The sequence below is a fragment of the Chiloscyllium plagiosum genome, chromosome 46 (assembly GCF_004010195.1).
Source record: "Chiloscyllium plagiosum isolate BGI_BamShark_2017 chromosome 46, ASM401019v2, whole genome shotgun sequence".
NCBI classification, from domain to species: Eukaryota; Metazoa; Chordata; class Chondrichthyes; order Orectolobiformes; family Hemiscylliidae; genus Chiloscyllium; species Chiloscyllium plagiosum.
In genome coordinates, this window is record NC_057755.1 from 12,196,915 (window position 1) to 12,219,013 (window position 22,099).

Here is a 22,099-nt window from a genome sequence, read left to right on the forward strand (position 1 = left end):
TTTGGTTAAATATGAGAATGTCTGTCCTTCAAAAAAAACCCACCATTTCGACTGGGACAACACATCTATCCTGGGACATGCCAGAGAATTCCTAGAGGCCTGGCACTCCAACCACAACGCCATAAACAAACACATAGATCTAGATACCATCTATCAACCTCTCAGAAAATGAACAGGAAATGACAACAGGAACCCCATCCAGGGCAAACATAAATAGAAAGCAGGAGACAACAGCTTCGCTTCACTTGGAGGTCCGCCACTGATGATGTTACCTAGCCAGGTAATGAAACGTCTGGATATCAAACCTACACCCTAAATCCCTGTCCTCCAAGTAATTTAGCTATTGGAGGATCATGTCTAAGGATATGGGAGAGAAATGAATAGCTCGTTAAAGTTGCAGATTCAAATGCATAAAAATAGGAGGAAGCATGAGTGTGGATTAATTAGGCCGAATGGCCAGTTTGCTTGCTATATATCTGATTATAATTCCTCTTGGTAAGTGTCTCGGTAAAATCTGAACTTGGTGTTTGAAGTGCTAACAAGTTAGTCTTTGAAGTTGTTCACACAAGGATTGTGAATCCATTTGTTAAACTGCCAGCAATGAACCTGTTGCACTGATTAATCAAAATATCACAAGGGTTTAGTGACAAAGACCCATTTTCTTGAAATACGAATGCACTATCACTCCTTTAAAAAGAGATGAGCAATCTGGAACCCAGCTAGGGTGGCAAGTTCAATCAAGTTCAGCCAGCCTTGAGACATATCCAGCAGAGTTGAGAGATGGTTTGTATAAGACTGGAGCAGGGAGATGTGTGTTCATTAATTTTGTTGTACTATAAAACTTGGTTATATTGATTGATTAGATTTGATTCAGTCAAAACTATTGCTGTGTGTGTTTCTTGCAATAGATCATGCAGCTCCATAATCGGTAAATCTTGAAAAAAATATCGAAGAGCTGAATGGAGTCATGTAAATGTTTCGATCAGAATGCAAGATGAGCAGATTCCACGCCTGGGTTCTGTCAAATAGATGCTCTCGATTGCAGAAAAAGTGTGATTTTGGAGTAACAGTTGCCTAATTTGAGATTTGCCATGGCCTTTCAACACCCGAGCTCATTATATATAGGCTTTGTTCAAACATGAACAAAAGAGCTGAATTCCAGATGTGAAATGAGTGTGACAGCCCCTGGCATCCATGCTGCATTGGAAAGTGTATGGCATCAAGGAGCCCAGCAAAACTGCAATTCGTGGGAATCGGGGACAAACTCTCTGCTGCTTTTGGGGTCATACCTGGCACATGGGAAAATGGTTATGGTTCTTGGAAGTCATTGTATGCAGCATGGAGTATGCACCGACCATTTGGTCCAGCCAGTCTATGCTGAACATAATCCCAAACTAAACTAGTCCCACCTGCCTGCTGTTGGCCCTTATCCCTCCAAACCTTTCCTATTCATGTACTTAGCCAAATGTCTTTTAAACATTGTAATTATATTCACGTCCATCACTTCCTCAGGAAGTTAATTCCACAAATCTGCGTAAAAGAAATTGCCCCTTATGTCTTTATTAAATCTTTCACCTCTCGCCTTAAAAATCTGCTCCCTAGCCTTGAAATCCCACATCCTAGAGAAAAGACAAGCACTATTAACTTTATTTATACCCTGATTATTTTATAAACCTTTCTAAGATTGTCTTTCAACCTCCTACACCCTAGTGAAAAAAATCCCAGCCTTTCTTTGTAACTTAAGCCTTCTATACCTGGCAGCATTCTGGTAAATCTCTTCTGAACCTTCTCCAGCTTGTTAATATCCTTCCTAAAACTGGACACAGTATTCCAGAAGAGGCTTCACCAATGACGTGAACAATCTCAACATGACTTCCCAACTCCTATACTCAAAGGATTGAGCAATGAAGGCAAGCACGTCAAATGCCTTTTTAGCCACCCTACCAATATGTGGTGCAAACTTCACAGAATTATATAGCTGTACCTCAGGTTCCTCTATTCTACAACACCACCCATGGCCCTACCATCAATTGTATAGGCCCTATCCTTGTTTGTTGTACTAAAATTCAATACCTTGCATTTATCCAGATTGAACTCCATCTGCCATTTTTCAGCCCAATGACCCATTTGATCAAGATTCCTTTGTAATCTTAGAAAACCACCTTCACTGTCTAGGAGAAAGTGAGGACTGCAGATGCTGGAGATCAGAGCTGAAAATGTATTGCTGGAAAAGCACAGCAGGTCAGGCAGCATCCAAGGAGCAGGAGAATCGACATTTCAGGAAGAAGGGCTCATGCCCGAAATGTTGATTCTCCTGCTCCTTGGATGCTGCCTGACCTGTGCTTTTCCAGCAATACGTTTTCAGCTTCTTCACTGTCTACTATGCCACCAATATTAGTGTCACCTGCAAACCTACTAACCATGCTTTCGCATTTTCTCATCCAAATCATTTATATAAATGATAATCAAAAGAGGACTTCAAACTGACCCATGTGGCACACCATTGGTGATAGGTCTCCAGTCCGAAAAGCAATCCTCCATCACCATGCTATCTCCTACCATTAAGCCAATTCTGTATCCAATTGACAAGCTCCCCTGAATCCCATGTAATCTAACTTTACTAGTCTACCATATGGAACCTTGTCAAAGGCTTTATTAAAGTCCAAGTAAACATCTCCGCTGCTGGATATCTCGCAGGAGTTCGTCAGGGTAGAGTCCTGAGCCCAACCATCTTCAGCTGCTTCATCAAGACTTTTTCTTTATCATAAGGTCAGGAGTGGGGATGTTCACCAATGATTGCCCAGTATTCAGCACATTTGCAACTCCTCAAATACTTGACGCAGTCTGTGTTCAACGTCTGGCCAGTATCCAAGCTTGGGCTGACAAGTCACAATTAAGATTTCAAATCACACAACTGCCAGACAATTGCCCACTATCAACATCCTTGGGGTTGCCATTGACTAGAAACTCAACTGGACTTGGCACATAAACAACGTGGCTACAAGAGCAGGTCAGAAGCTGGGAATAGTGCAATGAGTAACTCGCTGCTGACCAGAAGCCTGACAATCTACAAGGCATAAGTCAGGCATGTGTTGGAATACTCCTCACTTGCCTGGATAGGTACAGCTCAAATAACACTCAAAAAGCTTGACACCATCCACGACAAAGCAGCCTGCTTAATTGACACCATATCAACAGGTATCATTCCCTTCATCACTATAGCAGCAATCTGTACTATCTACAAGATACATTGCAGAAATTCACTAAAGATCCTTGGACAGCACTTTCCAAAACCACAAACACTTTCATCTCGAAGGCCAAGGACAGCAGATACATGGGAACACCACCACCTGTGAGTTGCCCTCCAAACAACTCTCATTCTGACTTGGAAATATGTCACTGTTCCTTTATTGTTAGAGTCAAAATCCTGGAATTCCCTCCCTTGTTGGTATACCTACAGCACATGGATTGCAGTAGTTCAAGGAAGTAGTTCACCATCACCTTTCGAAGGGAAATCGGTGAACTCTGTAATAAATTGTGGCCGGGCAGTGATTCCCTTGTCCTACAATTGACCTAAACTGAAGAATATTCTCTAGCTGACCTGAATTGCCATATAAACCAGTTCATTCTTTTAATTTTAGGTGGAGTCTGTTGTCAATTGTCATCGACATTTGAGAAACCGAACATGTTCATTGTCAACACAATTACATTGAACATAATGAAAGGAACACAAGTTAGAAATTAGGTCTTGGAGAGTGAACTCTGAGGGAAATTTCTTTCTTCAGGGATAACGTTTGTGAGATATTGCTAGATTAGAGCACTATCAAAATTAACTTGAAAGATGACCACCTTGGACTTTAGTATTGGATTGACTTGCAAAAGAGATGGCTGCAATTTCTTGTATAGTGATACACTGTGAATCCTGAGTTAAATCCTGGTGTTTCATACTGTCAAACTTCTGTTTGCATTGCACCTTCTATCCTACAGCATCACTGGACAAATGGAACAGGTTCACATTCTGAGTGATGAGGTGCACCAAAGTATTCCTGAGTTTGTTAGATAAGACTGTAAAACGCAGGAGCAGCCAATCAAATTTGCTCCATCATTCAATGAGACTCTGGCTGATCTGATCATACTCAATTCCACTTTCCTGCCCTTTCTCATAAACCCAAGATTCCCCTACTGATTAAAAATATGTCTATCTCAACCCTGAATATACCGAAAAACCAGACTCAACAGTCCTCTGGTTTAAAAAAAAATTCACACATTCACTACCCTCAAGAAATTCCTCTTCATTCATTTTAAACGAGCAAACCTCTTGTTCTGAAATTATATCCTCTGGTCGTGGACTCTACCACAAGAAGCAACTCCTTCTCCACATCAGCTTTGCCAAATCCCCTAAGAATTTTGCACATTTCAGTAAGATCATCTCTTGTTTTTAACTCCAATGTGTACAGGTCCTGGGAAATGTTGCCAAACAAAGAGACCTAGAGGTGCAAGTAGTCTTGAAAGTGGCGTCACAGGTAGACAGGATAGTGATGATGTTTGGCATGTTTGCCCTTATTGGTCAGAGCATTGAGTACAGGAGTTGACGCATCATATTACAGTTGTATAAGCCACTGGTAAGGCCGCATTTGGAGTACCGCATACAACTCTGGTTGCTCTGCTATAGTAATGATGTTATTAAACTGGAAAGGGTTCAGAAAAAATTTAGAAGGATGTTGCCAAGACTGGAGGGTATGAGTTATAAGGCAAGTTTGGATAGGTTGGGACTTTTTCCCTTTTCCCTGGAGTATAGGAGGCTGAGGATGACTTTTTATAGAGGCTTAAAATCATGAGGGGATTAGATAAAGTGAATAGCTGTGGGTAGGGGAGTCCAAAATTCAGCACCTTCAGTTTGTGAGAGGGGAAAAATTTAAGTGGTCCTGAGAGGCAACGTATTTGCACTTTGTGTATATGGAACAAGCTGCCAGAGGAAGTGGGAGAAGGTGGGAGGGATATGTGCTAAACACAGGCAAATGGGATAGTTTTAGGAAACCTGGTCAGCAAGGATGAGTTGAGCCAAAGGCCTGTTTCCATGCTGTATGCCTGTATGACTCGATAACTCTCCTCATAAAGCAGTCCCTTCATACTCTGGATCAATCAAGTGAACCTTTTCTGGACTGCCTCAATGCCAATATATCTTTCCTTGGGTAAAAGGCCAGAACTTCACAGAATTCCAGCTGTGATTTAACTTTGGTTATCGTTTAAAACCTCTTGCTTTGTATACTCCATTCACTAAGACAAATAAAGGTCAATGTCCCATTTATCTTCTCTATTACCCACTTCAATGTTGCTTTTCGTGACTTATGCATGAGGACTCCCAAATTCTTTTGTGCTGTAGCTTTTTGCAGTCTTTCTCTGTTCGAATAATAATTAGTTCCTCCATTCTTCCTGCCAAGGTGTGTAACCTCATTTCCCAAATTAGTTCTTGGCAGGTGGAACATAATGTAGTGGGACAAGAAGTTCGTTATCTTTTATCCACACTCATCAGTTCCTCAGCCTGAGGTTATTAATCAACTGGTAGATCACAAACTAATAGGGAAACTTCAGTTCAAATCACAGTTTGGTGCTTATGATATTCAGTTCAGTTCAATACATGTCTAGTTTCAGTATTGAGTCAATTTTTGAAATAGTTTTCCACAGTCCCTTTTGATGTTTTTGAGGCCAGAGACATTTCTGATTTTCTAAATAGCCATGCAGCTTAGCAGGAGAATTCGTGACCTTGTCTGAAAAATGTAGTTTGTTCACTGGTGTTCTTCATGAGAGGAAATGTTCAGTCCTCCCCCCCCCCCCCCCCCCCCCCCCCCCCCCCCCCCCCCCCCCCCCCCCCCCCCCCCCCCCCCCCCCCCCCCCCCCCCCCCCCCCCCCCCCCCCCCCCCCCCCCCCCCCCCCCCCCCCCCCCCCCCCCCCCCCCCCCCCCCCCCCCCCCCCCCCCCCCCCCCCCCCCCCCCCCCCCCCCCCCCCCCCCCCCCCCCCCCCCCCCCCCCCCCCCCCCCCCCCCCCCCCCCCCCCCCCCCCCCCCCCCCCCCCCCCCCCCCCCCCCCCCCCCCCCCCCCCCCCCCCCCCCCCCCCCCCCCCCCCCCCCCCCCCCCCCCCCCCCCCCCCCCCCCCCCCCCCCCCCCCCCCCCCCCCCCCCCCCCCCCCCCCCCCCCCCCCCCCCTCTGGTTTACATGTCACTCCAGATCCAGAGTCGTTGACTACTAACTGCCTTCTAAAATGGTCTAAAGTGTGGGCGTATCAAATCACTGCAAAAACCTAACTCGCGTGGATTGTAGTGGTTCAGGAAGACAGCTCACTATTACCTTTTTTGGGTGCGCACTAAACACTGGAATTGCCAGTGAGAGACATCCTGAAAATAGAAACAAAAGTCTGTGTATGCTATGGTGTGAAATGTAGCAGGATTCTTTGTGCAACAATTTACTATTGATTTGCAAGTGTGGTTACAGTTTCTCATTTTCTCTAGAGTTTCCTAGGTGGTTTGTTTACTCCGGTATGCGACATCAATATTGTTCTCAATGATGCTGACACAAGGAAGACTGCAGAAATTAAAAGTGAAGATGGTAAAATAGAGAAACATTATCTGTTTTATGATGGTGAATCAGTAACTGGAAAGGTAAGGATTTGCTAATTAATGCATATATTCTGGTAATTTCTCCACTAAAACTGTTTTCAAGTTACAAGATTCATGTGACTCCAACACTAAGACCAAAATCACAGAATTGTCAGAAAGAAGCCATTTACCCCACCATGTTGACATATATTCTAAGCTGAGCATTCTAACCTGGTGTCAATTTCCTGCCTTTTTGTAATCTTGCAAATTGTTTCTGTTTAAATAACTATCTAATGCCCTTTTGAACATCTTAAATGAACCGTCCTCCTCCATACTTCCAGGCAGTGCCTTCCAGACCCACAGTATTTGATGTGTGAATTTTTCTTTTAACTTGGTGATTAGCTGGTGAGAAGTAACTGAAAGCACAATCTTGTCTTTGGAATACAGTAACTAGTTTTGCTCATTGTTGAAGTTTGTTCCTGGATATGTGATGCTGTAATCTGTACCCATCCCTAGGTAAACTGAGTTGCTGTAGGTGGGTCTTTTCCCAAACTTAGTCTGAAGAACAACGATGTCCACTCACTCACTCTAAGGGAGCAGTTTAGGAGCAGTATAAAAAAGGTTACTAGGATGTTGTTATGGGGTTTTTTAAACTGTAGAGAAAGGTTGGATAGATTGGGTTTGTTTTCACTGGAAAGCAGGAGATTGAGGGGTGACCTATTAGAAGTGTATAGAGTGGAAAGTATGAGACTTTTTTTTTCCCAGGGTTGAGGGGTGAATTACTAGGGAACACAGGTTCAAGGTAAGAGGAGGAAATTTGCGAGGTACAAGGCATATTTTTCACAAGGGATGGTGAGTGCCTGGGAGCTGGTGAAAGCAGACACAATAGCAGCATTCAAGAAGCAACTGGGTGAAAACATGAATAGGGAATGAATAGAGGGATACAGATCCTTTAAGTGAAGACAGTTTTTATATGGAAGGGCACCCTGTCGGCACAGACCTTGGAGGGCTGATGGGCTATATTGTTTTTTGTCCTTTTATAGATGTTGGCAGTACCTTGAAAGCCAGAAAGTATTTACGATTGTTTATGGAAGTAGACAGGTAAACTTGTCCATTCTCATGCAGTAACCAGTGGGATTCCATAAGGATCAATGCTGGGACAGCAACTGTTAACAATATATGTTAATGACTTGGGGGCAGGAGCGAATGTACTTTTGCCAAAATTGCATATGGCACATTAGATGGAAGGGCAAGTTGCAAGAGGAATGAAAAATCCTTGCCAGAGAAAGCTGTGGAGATAGAGACCTTGTCGAGTGAAATGGATTCTTGGTCAAAAGGGTTGTGGGAAAATGGCAGGAAAGTGGACGAGAGGAATGTTGGATCAGCCATGCTCCTATTGAATGGTGCAGAAGATTGAGGGGCCAAATGGCCTACTCCTGTTCCTGTTTCGTATGGTCTCACTGCTATTATACTGGCCAGTACTCTGATCCAGACAGTAAATCAGCCTAGCCATTGTTTCCCTTCAAGAAATTGAAGTCGATTTTAACTTTTAGAAAGAAGGGTCACTTTCCAGGTGACACAATAGATATGTCTTAAAGTGGTTTCTATCTAAAAGAAAGAGGTGAGGAAATGGAGATACATTTGTTATTTCTGAGCTTGTTGATGTTAAATTCTATCAGTTGATTGAATTGTACTACATGGGAGAAATAAAGTAACTGGTGAGGCGTTAGATATGCAGTTGCATGGCAACATTAGAGTTCATGGAATTAAAGAGTAAGAAAGCAACATAATAAGATGATTCTTCACGCTGGAGTTATGAAGATAGGTTGAAGGTGTTGATACTGTTTTCCTTTGGGAAGGAAAGGGTGATGGATAGCTGATGGAAGTATTCAAAATCATGTGAGGTTTAGATAGAGTAAATATGGAGAATTTGTTCCCACTTAGAGGACATGTATTTAAATACTAGTTAAGGGAATCAAAAGCAACATAAAAAAAACTTTTTCACTGAGTGGATCGGACGTGGAAAGCACTATTTGCGAATGAGATGGAGACATGTTTATTCAAGGCTTTCTAATAAGAATTAGACTGTTGTCTGAAGAATCAAGAATGTACAGGCTTATGTGAAGAAGGCAGGAGAACAGCACCGAGGGAGTTAGTCATTTGAAGAGCTGGCATAGACAATGTGGGCTAAATGGCCTCCTGCATTGCAAAATGTCTGAGATTGTTAGCCTGAACCTACTATACTGCCAGATACCTTAACCACTGCTGTTTGCTGCTTTGCATCCAGGTCTCCATAAATGGCTGTGGTGTCTAAAACTGTGAGTTTCATATATTTTCCAGTTAAATTCTTCGGCAATGGTGTTCTAGCTCCAAATTTTCACTGCATATGTAGGGTACTGCTAGAGGGAAACCACAGTGGAGTCACCTGAATTTATTTACTTGCACCCAGGAACCAGACCAGCAATTTATCATTTCCTCAGTACCAGGTGAGAATGCTGGGGATCCCTGTTTAACAGCAATGGAAGTGTCTTCACTGCAAGCGCTACCATGTGGTTTAAGCAGGCACCGCTTGGGTGTGCCTTCTAGGATTTATAAAGTAAACCATGTATATGGTCATCTTAGTGTTGCCCTGATTCAGGGAACCAATCAAAACTGTCTTGTCTTTCATTTGTTACTTTGTGAATTAGATTTGGTTATAATGCCAACATAATGCTATAAAATACAATGATTTGAACCTTTACCTTAATAAAATAACCAATGCGGTGTAAAATATAATGCATTATCAGAGCTTTTGGTTTTCATCTGTAACCACCTCTCGTGGAGTTGTTTCTCTAATTCTAAAAGGAAGAGCTTGTATTCCTATCATACCTACAACCTCAGCACACCCCAAACATTTTATAGTCAGTGAAGTTGTTGTCACAATGGTCATCAGATTTGGTGTTCAGTCAATGGGCCAATTGGTCTACGCCTCCTGTATTACTATATACATACTATATTATAAGATAGGAGTCCGCAATATGATCTTTTTTGAGGGATAAATTTTATTAAAAAAGCTAAGATGTAAGGGTTTGCTCACCATTCTTCCTCAAAATATCACTGTAGCCTTTCAACATCCACCCGAATAGATAGACTGCTTCATCTTAATAACTCATTAGAAAGGCAGCATTTTCCAAGGCTGTCCAAACCACCTCTTCAACCTGCAATGACTGACCTTTTTCCCTCCCTCATTCCCGGCCACACTCATGCTCCTCCCTCCATCTCTCCCTTCTCTCTGCTCCAGTGGTTGCGCGATAGCTCGGTATTTAACACTGCTGCCTCACAGCGTCAGGGAACCGGATACGATTCCAGCCTTTGGTGACTATCTATGTGGAGTTTGTACGTTCTGCCCGTGTCAATGTGGATTTCCACTGAGTGCTCTGGTTTCCTCCCACAGTCCAAAGATGTGCAAGTTAGGTGAATTGGCCATGATAAATTGCCCATAGTGTTTCGAGATATGTAGGCTAGGTGGGTTATCCATGGGAAATGCAGGGTTATAGGGATAGGGTAGGGCAGTGGATCTGGATGGGAAACCCTTCGGAGGGACATTGCAAACTTGATGGGCCAAATGGCCTGCTTCTACTCTGCTTCTATGATTCCATCCCACTGCAGTCCAATCCCTCCCTCCTTTAACCTTGGGATTGTCTTGTGTGGTTGTTTGTCCTGTTTATATTTAACATGTATCTGACTTACACTCAGAAATGGAAGTAGTCAAGCAACTCATCACCTGATTACATCTTATAGGAGCCTTGGATTGGTTCCAACCCAGTCTCCCCCTCCCCCTTCTAACAATGCAAAATTATCTGGGTCGCTGATTTAATAGTTTATGCATTTTGGCTGAAAAAATGGGAAGGTGACCTATTATCTAAATATGGAGAGACTTCGGGGTGTTCCTATGCAAAGGGATCTGGGTATCTTTGTTAATGAGTCACAGAAAACTAGCATGCAGGCACAGATAAGAAAGAAAGCAAATGGAATGTTGGCGTTTATAGCTAAAGAAATAGAATGTAAAGGCAAGGAAGTATTGTTGCAACTATACAAGGTATTGGTGAGACCGTACCTGGAGTATTGTGCACCGTTTTGGTTCCCTTATTTGAGGAAAGATGTAGTAGCATTGGAAGTGGTTCAGAGAAGATTCACTAGATTGATCCCAGCGATGAGGGGTTGGTTGTATGAAGAGAGATTGAACAGTTTAGGCCTATACTCTCTGGAATTTAGAACGAGGGGAGATCAAATTGATATATTCAAAATAGCCAAGGAGTGGATGCTTCCTCTTGTGGGGCATTCTAGGATGAGAGGTCATAGTCTTACGATAAGGGAAAACAAATTTAAAACTGTTGAGGAGAAACTACGACTCCCATAGAGTTGTGAATCTGTGGAATTTGCTACCCCAAATTGCATTGGGTGATGGGACAGTGAGTAAATTTAAGGAGGAGTTAGATTTTTAATTGATAATGGGTTGAAGGGTTATAGGGAGAAGGCAGGAAAATGGGGGTGAGGAGTATATCAGCCATGATCGAATGGCGGAGCAGATCCTATGGGCTGAATGGCCTATTTAATGAACTAATGAACCTGCCCAGTTTTGATTTCTTAAGACAAAGTCCAGAACTGCTGTGTTTTTGTTTGGTTTGTTACATAATAGGCATTGATAAAGACCTCCTGAATGTATTTTAAGAATTCTATGTCCTCTATAACTTCCATTTTACTCCCTTTAATATTGGAGTAGTTGAAATCTCCACTATCCAGACCTGTTGTCTGCATGTTTGTCCCGTCATCTTCTGACTGTTTCAAGTCTATGATACATCCCCAGCATCTCAAAATACTGCAATCAAGAGAGTAGATAATAATGGCCAATTCTGCCTTCTAAACCATATTTTGGAATTAGCTATGATATTATAACTTCCAATTTCCCATCTATGTTTTCAGCTCACTTTTATTTGCTAATTTCCTAGTGTTGAAATAAATGGCATCCATTACTGAACAACTATGATTATTTTCCAGCTATTGTTTTCTCTACTTTAGGTATTTACTTATTATTTTTCTACCTTTTTTGTTTTGTTATTTTCAGCTTTGCTTCTCCTCTTGGAATCACTAACTGGTTTCTATCCCTCCTGCCAAGCTGGTTTAAACCGACTTCAATGACACGAGCAAATCACCACCTTTCCAGGATACTGGTCATGGCACTATTGAGTGCAGCCCTTCTGGCTTGTATAGGTCTCAACATCCTAGAACTGGTTTCAAAGCCGTGGGATTGCAAATGTGCTTACCTTCAGCAACTATCCAGCCATCCAATTGTCTGCTCACTCCTCCTGTTTTTGCTTAAGAGTGCCTCCCATTAGGAGTATTTCTGAACATTTCTACCTTTTTTAAAGGTCCTGCTTGTCTGGCTCATTCCTAACTTTTCTGGAATCTGCCTGTAGAAACTCCACCTTTTTTCTATTGACCTGTGACTGTTTACCCTCCCCACTAAGCATGCTCTGCAGCCATAGGTGAAATAATGGAGTAGGAGGGCAGAGGAGAGTAAAGCAAAGTGAATTTAGAGACTATGAATTTAGATGGAAGATTTATCAAATATTTTTTGACATTTTCTGCCAGGTAAACCTGACCTTTAAACAGCCAGGCAAGCGTTTGGAGCACAAAGGAATTCGAATTGAGTTTGTTGGGCAGATTGGTGAGTTGGTGATATGTCTCCATTCATCTCATATAGATATTTTCTGTAGATATCTTGTATTTCTACCTTGCTGAAATACTATTACATACCTCCGGAGCAGGCAAGACTTGAACGCAGGCCTCGTACCACTACCCCACAAAAGCCCCACAACTTGTACTCTCTGCTGTTTGGTTTCACTTGAGAATGGTGATAGCGGTGTGCTGTGATCTGAATGTGTAGCTGTGCCCAGGGCCTCATTCCTTTAGCACCGCATTGCCAGATTGTTCCTCTTTCTTCAATCCAGGTAAAGCTGAATCTTGTTCCAGTAACTTCATTATGTGACCGCAGATCCAATGTCATTGCTTCTGTTGAACTACAACAGGCCTCAGACTAGGACATTACATTAGCTGAATAATTGTCCTAGAGAAGTTGGTGATGAACACCTCGATTTGTTGCAACCAGTGTGATGTAGGGCCACCCACAGTGCTTTTAGGGAGAGTATTCTAGGATTTTCCAGCCTGTAAAATTAAAGTGCACGGGAAATAGGGTAATGTACTGACATGGATAGAGGCAGACAGACAACAAAGACAAGGAATGAAAAGTTCTTTTCTGAATGACTGGCAGAACAGTGATTAGCTGGGTACTGTAGGTATCGGTGCTTTGACCTATTAACTCTAACAGGGCTAGATAGGATAAATACAGGAGGATGTTGCTGATGACCAAGGATCTAGAACCGGGGTCACCATTTACGAATATGGGGAAGCCATTTAGGACTGATATGTGGAGAAATGTCCTCACGCAGAGAATGGTGAGCCTGTAGAATTCTATCACACAAAGCTGTTGAGGCTGAAAGATAGTTTTTGAGACTAAAAAAATCAGAAGGTACAGGGAGAAAGTCGGTATTGAGTTGGATGATCAGCCGTAATTCCACCGAATGGTGAAGCAGGCTGAATGACCTACTCCTCTTTTCTATGTTGGCCCAGAGACAATGAGGGAATGGTGATATATAATTCTAAGTTGGGATACTATGTGACTTAGAGAGACTTGCAGGTGGTGGTGTTTCCATGAATCTTGTGCTTCTAGGTGGGTTGTTAGGTTTGGAAGGTGGTGCTGAAGGAACCTTGGTGAGTTGCTTCAGTACATTTTGTAAATGGTACACACTGTTACCATTGTGCTTCGGAGGGAATGAATGTTGAAGGTGGTTGATGGGATGCCAGTCAAGTGAACTGATTTATCCTGGATGCTGTTAAACTTCGAGTGTTGTTGGAGTTGAATTCATCCAGGCAAGTAGGGAGTATTTTATTACAATCTTGAATTGTCCCTTATAGAAAGTGGACAGACTTTGAGGAATTAGATGGTGAGTTACTTGCTTCAGAATTCCTAATTTCTAACCTACTCTTATATCCTCTACTTATATGGCTGGTCCAGTTTCTGATCAATGGTAACCACCAGGATATTGATAAAGGAGATTCAATAATAGCAGTGCCATTGAATATCAAGAAGTGATGGTTGAATTCCCACTTATTGGTGACTGGTTCATAGAATGATCATAGCACAAAAGGAGACCATTTGGCATATGGGGGGTGGGGTTGGCACGGTGGGTCAGTGATTAGCACTACTGCCTCTCAGTGCCTGGGACCCAGGTTCAATTCCAGTCTTGAGCGACTGTCTATATGGAGTTAGCACATTCTCTCCGTGTCTGCGAGGGTTTCCTCTGGTTTCCTCCCATATTCCAAAGATGAGCAGGTATGGGGAATTGCCCACAGTGTTAGGTGCATTAGTCGGAGGGAAATGGGTCTGGGTGGGTTACTCTTCGGAGGGTCGGTGTGTAATGTTGAGCTGAAGGGTCGCTTTCCACCCTGTAGGGAATCTAATCTAATGTAAATTATACTCTGATTTTCAATGTATAGCTTCACATTTATTCAAGTTAAATTGCATCTGCCAAGTGTTTGCCCATACACTCAACTTGCATAGATCAATCTGAAGTCTCCTTGGATCCTTCGTGTAGCTCTCAATCCCACTTAGTTTTCTGCCATCAGCAAAGCTGAACATATTACATTTGATTTTTTTCATCCAACACAGTCATTCATGTGTTATGAATAACTGGGGTCCAAGCACCATACACAACTAGGCATTGCCTGCCACCCCCACTCTGTTTCCTGACAGTCAAGCAGTTCTTGATTCATTCCAATATATTGCGCGCCCCCCTCCCATCAGAATCCCGTGACACTGGTTCTTTCTTGTCTATTCTACTAGTTACAGACTCAAAAAGCTCCAGTGATTAGTTGAGCGTAATTTCATTTTCATAAACCTACACTGACTTTGTTTAATCCTTGTTGATGCTTTCCAGATGTTGTATTCTCGTGTCTTTTCTAATAGACTCTAGCATTTTCCCCACGACTAATATTAGGCTAAATGGTGTGTAATTCTGCTTTTTTTTTTAACCCCCCACCCATCCCTTTTTAAAAAAATTCTAGTTATATTTGCCAACTTCCAATCTGTAGAAACTGCTCCGGAATCTATAGAATTTTGGAAAATTTCCAGGGCTACTTCCTTTAATACTTTGGGATGCATGTCACCAAGCCCTGCAGATTTGTTAGTCTTCAGTTCCATTAATTTTTCAAGTAAATTTTGTTTTACTAATACTGATTTTATTTGATTCTTCACTTCCCACTAGACCCTTGGTTTTAGTTAGGGGTGGGTGGGCATTATGGGAGGGCATGGCAGGTGCAAAGTGGGTGGGCTTCACGAATGGGAGGGGCAGTGGAATGTACAGGAGCATAGTGGGTGGTCATTGCAGATGGGAAGGGCACAATGGGCAATGGAGAGTCATCCGGCAGTCATGTGATAGAAAATGGTAGTAATGAATTCTCAGGTGTCATTGACTTTTAAAATGTGACTTATATGCGTTTTATCAGCGACAGGGCCAAGAACTGTATTGATATGATACCTAAACCATTGATGACTTTGTTGTCATCTTCATTTTTAAACTGTACACTGTTCTATTTCGCCCTCTCCATTCTGTTTTTGGGTCGAGTTCATTTATTTTCTAAATAAGTCTCATTTGGCTTTATCCCTTCTATGTTCCAGAGCTGTTCAGTGATAAGAGCAACACACATGAGTTTGTGAACCTGGTGAAGGAGCTGGCCTTGCCCGGAGAACTGACACAGAGCAGAACCTATGAGTTTGAATTCATGCAGGTGGAAAAGCCATATGAGTCATATATTGGAGCAAATGTCAGACTGAGGTAACTGTTTCCAATAGAGCTAAACAGTTTGAGATTCAAGTAGTTTGAAGTTTCTCTCACTACCTCCCACAGGTGCCCTCCCTCCAAAAAAAAGACAAACTGAATTCCCTGGCATTCTGTCGACTATTTCGTGAGGAACAATCTGCATTAAGATCAACAAGATGATTTGTTAAGGAGGAATCAGAGCTGAGTCCTAACCTCTCCCTGCGTGGTTCCAGCCAGTAAGACTGGATGATGATCATTAGGAATTGATAAATGTTTTTCTAATTTCTTCCTGTCTTGCCTGTCTTGCTCCACCCAACTTGTTTCCTGTAACTTCCTTAACTCATTGGTTCCACTTTGTAGGGTCAGGGTTGAGAGCAGCTAACATTATAGACCAAGCATAGAGCCAGTGAGACGCATTATGAGAGCAGTTTGGTTTCCATCTGCCGAAGGGTGACATTTCTTTGGGCTTCATTAATGATGTGGTTGGGATGGGTTACACTGTTGGCTGGATGGAGTTGGACTAGTGGATCCATTTATTTAAACCCTTTTAAGGCAGTAATGGTGACTTCAGGGATATTGAAAAGTTGCTTGGCATTCATGCTTGGTGAATTATAATGTGCAATTGGCTGTTCAGTAGCTGTGTGAATAAATACTTTTCTCATAGGGATACTAGCTTTTGGAGCATATCACCCATCTTTCTTTAATGTCCTATTTTTATAAATCATATCATAAGGAATGCTCTTTGGCAATAACTATGCTCCTTTCACTTGTAATTACAACAAATTGTATTCATACATTGCCTTTAATCCATTTTCATAGAATCCCTACAGCATGGAAGCAGACCATTCTGCCTGAGTTGGCCAACCCTCCAACCCAGACCCACATACCATTGATAGGTCTGCATTTCCCATGGCTAATCCACTCAGCCTGCACATACCTGGATTCTATGGGCAGTTTAGCTTTGCCAATCCACCTGAACTGCACATCTCTGGACTGTGGGAGGAAACCCATGCAGAGACAGGAAGAATGTGCACACTCCCCATGGTTACCCAAGGGTTGAATCAAACCTGGGTCCCTGGTGCTGTAGTTACCGAGCCACCATGCTGCACATCATATCCCAAGGCACCTTGCAGACGCTTCATCAAACAAGTTTTGATGTTTGTTCACATCCTCTTAGAGGTTTAGGAAGAGACTACAGCCTGCGTCTCTAAACATAGGGTTCGACTATCGGTGGTGGACCGTTTAAAATCAGGATGGCCAAGAACAGTTGGCAATTTTAGGCTGTTGTGGGGCTAGTGAAGATTAAAGAGAGAGGCGGGGTGAGGCCATTGAAAGATTTGAAAAAATGGGTGAGAAGTAGAAACAGGAAGCTGCCTTTCTGCCACTTGAGCCTGCTGTGCCATTCAATACAATCATGGCTGATCTGACATTCCTCACATCCACTTTCATAAGTTTTCCCTATGACTCATGATGTCCATACTTGATCAAGAATCTATCTGTCTCAGCCTTAACTTTACACAAAAACCATAACTCTGTGACAAAGAGTTCAAAAAACCTTTGAACTCTGAGAAGAATTTTCTTTCTCATCTCAGTCTTTATCCTGAGACTATGCTGTCTAGTCCTCTAGTCTCTCAAGATGAAACATCCTCTCTCCATTTATCCTGTCAACCCCATTAAGAATCCTATATGTTTTAATGTGATCACCTCTCCTCCTTCTAAATTCCAATCAGAGTCCAAATCTGTTTAACCTTTGCTTACTAGGGTTCAACTAGTGAACCCTCTCTGAACTGCAACCCATGAAAAGATATCTTTCCCTTAAGGCAACTAAAACTGCTTGCTGTACTCCAGATATGGTCTCACCAGCACCTTATATAGTTGATCTTAAAATACAACACCCTCGAAATAAGGGTCGACATTCCATTCGTCCCTCTGATTACCTGCTTTACCTGTGTGTTAGCTTTGCGTTTTGTGTACAATTATCCCCATGTGATTCTGTGTTTCAACTTTCTGCAGTTTTTATTCACTTAAATAATTATTGTTCTTTTGTTCTCCAAACCAAAATAAACAACATTACATATTCCCAAATTGTACTCCATTTGTCAACATTTTGCCTACTTAACCCATCAATATCTCTCTAAACTGTTTGTATTCCTCTTGCAACTTACCTGCTCCACCATTCAATATGACCAAGCCTAATCATCATGCTCAATTCCCTAATCACACTCTCCTCCCATATTCCTTGGTCCCTTTACAAAAAAGAACCAAATCAGAGATGAAGACTGAGATGTTGTATGAGATTGAAAGTAAGCAGGTTACCAACATGAAAAAGAACCCCACATCCCCACTTGCTGTTTCCTGTCCATTAGTCAAATCTCTATTCATGCCAGTATACTACCTGCAATGCCATAGACTATTATCTTATGGATTAATCTTTTGTGAGGTATTTTGTTGGATATCTTCAAGAAGTTCAAATACATCTTCTGGTTCTCCTCCATCCACTCTGTGAGACATCCTTGGAAAAATAAATTAGTTGGACACAATTTTCTTCTTGCAAAGACATACTGACTCTGCTTGATTAGATTATGATTTTCTAAATGTTCTATTATTCCTTAATTTGATTCCAGTAGATTTTAGAATAATCAGCCTATAACTATCTGCTTTCTGTCTCCACCCATTTTCAAACAAGGGTGTCACATTGGCTCTGGTACTTTTCCAGACTCCAAGACTTTTTGGAAAATTGCAACCAATACATCCACTATCTATGTAGCTACTTCTTTTAGGATCCTGGGATACAAGGCACCAGGGCGAGGGGACTTATCTGCCTTTAGTCCCATTAGTTTATCTAATATCACTACTCTAGTGATGACGACTGTACTGAATTCCTTCCCTGTAATTTTGTGTGTTAATGAGATGCTTGTAGTATCTTACGGTCACAGGAAATTGCTGGCAGACAGCAAGGTGGTTTGTAGTGTGTCTACTTCAACGGCAGATGTATCCAAAATAAGGTAGGTGAGCTTGCAGCATGGATAAGTTTCTGGGACCTCGATATTGTGGTCATTTCGGAGACCTGGATCGAGCAGGGTGAGGAATGGATGTTGCAGGTTCCAGGGATTAGATCTTCCATTAAGAATGGGCAAGGCAGTAAAAGAGGGGGAGATGTGGCCGTGTTAGTCAAGGATAGTATAACGGTGGCTGAGAGAACGTTTGACCAGGGCTCATTGGCTGAGGTTAGAAACAGGTGACGAGAGGTCACACTGCAGGCCTTGCAGAGTTCCAGGGACGTGGAGGAGAGGATTGGCAAAATGATTCTGGACAGGAGTGAAAGGAACAGGGTGGTCATTAACTTTAATTTCCCCAACATTGACGGGAAATGCTATAACTCTAGTACGTCGGGTGGATCAGTTTTTGTCCAATGTGTACAGGAGGGTTTCCTGACACAGTATGTCGAAGGATCAACAAGAGGGGAAGCCCCAATGGATCTGGTGCTTGGTAATGAACCAGGCCAGGTGTTTGATTTAGTTGTAGTGAGCACTTTGGAGAGTGTGACCATAATTCAGTGACGTTTAGTTTAGCGATGGAAAGGGATAGGTACATGCCGCAAGTCAAGAGTTATCAATGGGGCAAGGGCAATTATAATGCAATTAGGCAAGAATTAGGATGCATAGAATGGGATAGCAAAATGCAGGGGATACAGACAATGGAAATGTGAAGCTGGTTTAAGGAACAGATATTGCGTGTCCTTGTGAGGAAGCGATAAAATAAGGGAACAGTGTTTTATTGCAGAAATTGCATCTCTTGTTAAGCGGAAGAAGGAGGCTTATGTGTTGATGAGACAAGATGGTTCAGATGAGGCGATGGAGAGTTACAGATCAGCTAGGAAGGATTTAAAGAGAGTTAAGAAGAGCAAAGAGAGGACGTGAGGAGCCTTTAGCAGATAGAATAAAGGAGAACCCTAAAGCTTTTTATAGGTGAAGAATAAAAGGATGACTCTGGTAGGAATAGACCCAGTAAAAGACAGATGTGGGAAGTTGAATGTGGACCCTGTGGAGAGCGGAGAGGTGCTAAACAAACATTTCTCATCGGTTTTCACTCAGGAAAAGGAGAATATTGTAGAGGAGAAGAATGAGATACGAGATATTAGACTACAAAGGATCGAGGTTAGTTACGAAGAGGTGTTATCAATTCTAGGAGGAGTGAAAGTAGACAAGTCCCCTGGGCCAGATGGGATTTATCTGAGGATTCTCTGGAAGCTAGGGAGGAGATAGCAGAGCCTTCGGCTTTGATATTTGAGTTTAGTACCAGAGGACTGGAGGATTGCAAATGTTGTGCCTTTGTTTAAGAAGGGCAGTAGCGACGACCTAGGTAATTATAGACCAGTGACCTTTACTTCTGTTGTAGGAAAGGATTATAAGAGAGGATTTATAATCATCTAGCAAGCAACAATTTGATTTCAGATAGTCAACATGGTTTCGTCAATGGCAGGTCGTGTCTCACAAACCTCAGTTTTTTGAGAAGGTGACCAAGCATGCAGATAAGAGTAGGGCAGTTGACATTGTGTACATGGACTTCAGTAAAGCCTTTGATAAGGTTCCACATGGTAGGTTGCTGGAGGAAATGCAGAGGCATGGAATTGAGGGTGATTTAGCAGTTTGGATTAGAAACTGGTTTTCTGAAAGGAAGCAGCGAGTGGTGGTTGAATGAAAATATTCAGCCTGGAGTCTGGTTACTAGTGGTGTGCCTCAAGGATCTGTTTTGGGACCACTGCTGTTTGTCACTTCTATAAATGACTTAGACGCCGGCTAGGTGGATAGATTAGTAAATTTGCAGATGACACTAAAGTCGGTAGAGTAGTGGACAGTGTGGAAGAATGTTACAGGTTGCAGGGGGACTTGGATAAACTGCAGATTTGGGCTGAAAGGTGGCAAATGGAGTTCAATGCAGCTAAATGTGAGGTGATGCACTTTGGGAAGAATAACAGGAAGGCAGAGTACTGGGTCAATGGAAAGATTGTTGGTAGTGTGGATGTGCAAAGGGATCTTGGAGCCCATGTACCTAGGTCCCTGAAAGTTGCCACCCAGGTGGATAGTGCTGTTATGGCATACGGCGTGTTAGGTTTCATTCGTAGAGGGATTGAGTTCCAGAGCCGCAATATCATGCTGCAACTGTACAAAACGCTGGTGCGGCCACTCTTGGAATATTGTGTACAGTTCTGGCCGCCATTTTTCGGGAAGGATGTGGAAGCATTGGAAAAGGTGCAGAGGAGATTTACCAGGATGTTGCCTGGTCTAGAGGAAAGGTCTTATGAGGAAAGGCTGAGAGTCTTGGGTCTGTTCTCATTGGAAAGAAGGCTAAGAGGGGATTTGATAGAGACATACAAGATGATCAGAGGATTAGATAGGGTAGACAGTGAAAGTCTTTTTCCTAGGATGATGATGTCAGCTTATACGAGGGGGCATAACTACAAATTGAGGGGTGATAGATTTAAGACAAATGTCAGAGGCAGGTTCTTTACGCAGAGAGTGGTAAGGGCGTGGAATGCCCTACCTGCCAATGTAGTTAACTCAGCCACATTAGGGAGATGTAAACAATCCTTGGATAAGCACATGGATGAGATGGACTGAATGGCCCCCTTCTGTGCTGTATCATTTTCTGTGGTTCTATTTTGGAGAAGACATCAAAATAACGGTATTGTTTAAATAGGGAATGCTGCAACACAAAGGGATGTGGGTGTATTTGTGCATCATTCCTGATGAAGGGGTTATGCTTGAAGCATCGATTCTCCTGCTCCCGAATGTTGCCTGACCTGCTGTGCTTTTCCAGCACCATACTTTTCGACTACTTATGCATGAAACACAATGCTAGCACACAGGTGCAGCAGTTAATCAAGAAGGTTAGTGAAATGTTTCAAGAGGTTGGAGTATGAGTAGGGAAGTCTTACTCCATCTGTACAAGGTGCTGGTGAGACAGATCTGGAATACTGTGAACAGTTTAGATTCCCTTTATTTAAGGGAAGATATAACTTTGGCAGTTCAGAGATGTTTCACTTGGATGATCCCCTGTATGATAGAATTGTCTTAAGAGCCAAGGTTAAACAGATTAGGACTCTGAAGTTTAGAAGAATGAGAGGTGATCTCATTGGAAGATATAGGATTCTTAAGGGGCTTGACAGGATAAATGCTGAGAGAATGTTTCCCCACATGGGAGAATCATTGCCCAGTCTCCGAATGGAGATGTGCCAATTTAAGATTAGATTAGATTACGTAGTGTGGAAACAGGCCCTTCGGCGAAACAAGTCTACACCGACCCTCCGAAGAGCAACCCACCCAGACCCATTCCCCTATATTTACCCCTTCACCTAACCCTATGGGCAATTTAGCATCGCCAATTCACCTAACCTGCACATTTTTGGACTGTGGGAGGAAACCGGAGCACCTCCCACGGTACGGTGGCACAGTGGTTAGCACTGCTGCCTCGCAGCGCCAGAGACCCGGGTTCAATTCCCGACTCAGGCGACTGACTGTGTGGAGTTTGCACGTTCTCCCCGTGTCTGCGTGGGTTTCCTCCGGGGGCTCCGGTTTCCTCCCAAGTC

The 22,099-nt window shown here is 42.7% G+C and overlaps 1 protein-coding gene across 2 annotated transcripts in view; it reads left to right on the plus strand.

Moving 5' to 3' along the window:
* The window catches only part of vps26a (VPS26, retromer complex component A), a 75,156-nt gene that overhangs the window by 16,189 nt on the left and 36,868 nt on the right, over positions 1-22,099 (plus strand). For both annotated transcript variants that reach the window (XM_043683143.1, XM_043683142.1), the window contains exons 2-4: positions 6,506-6,655; positions 12,224-12,299; positions 15,369-15,525. In XM_043683143.1, coding sequence (XP_043539078.1) covers positions 6,506-6,655; positions 12,224-12,299; positions 15,369-15,525 — 383 coding nt within the window. The remainder of the gene's footprint in view (positions 1-6,505; positions 6,656-12,223; positions 12,300-15,368; positions 15,526-22,099) is intronic.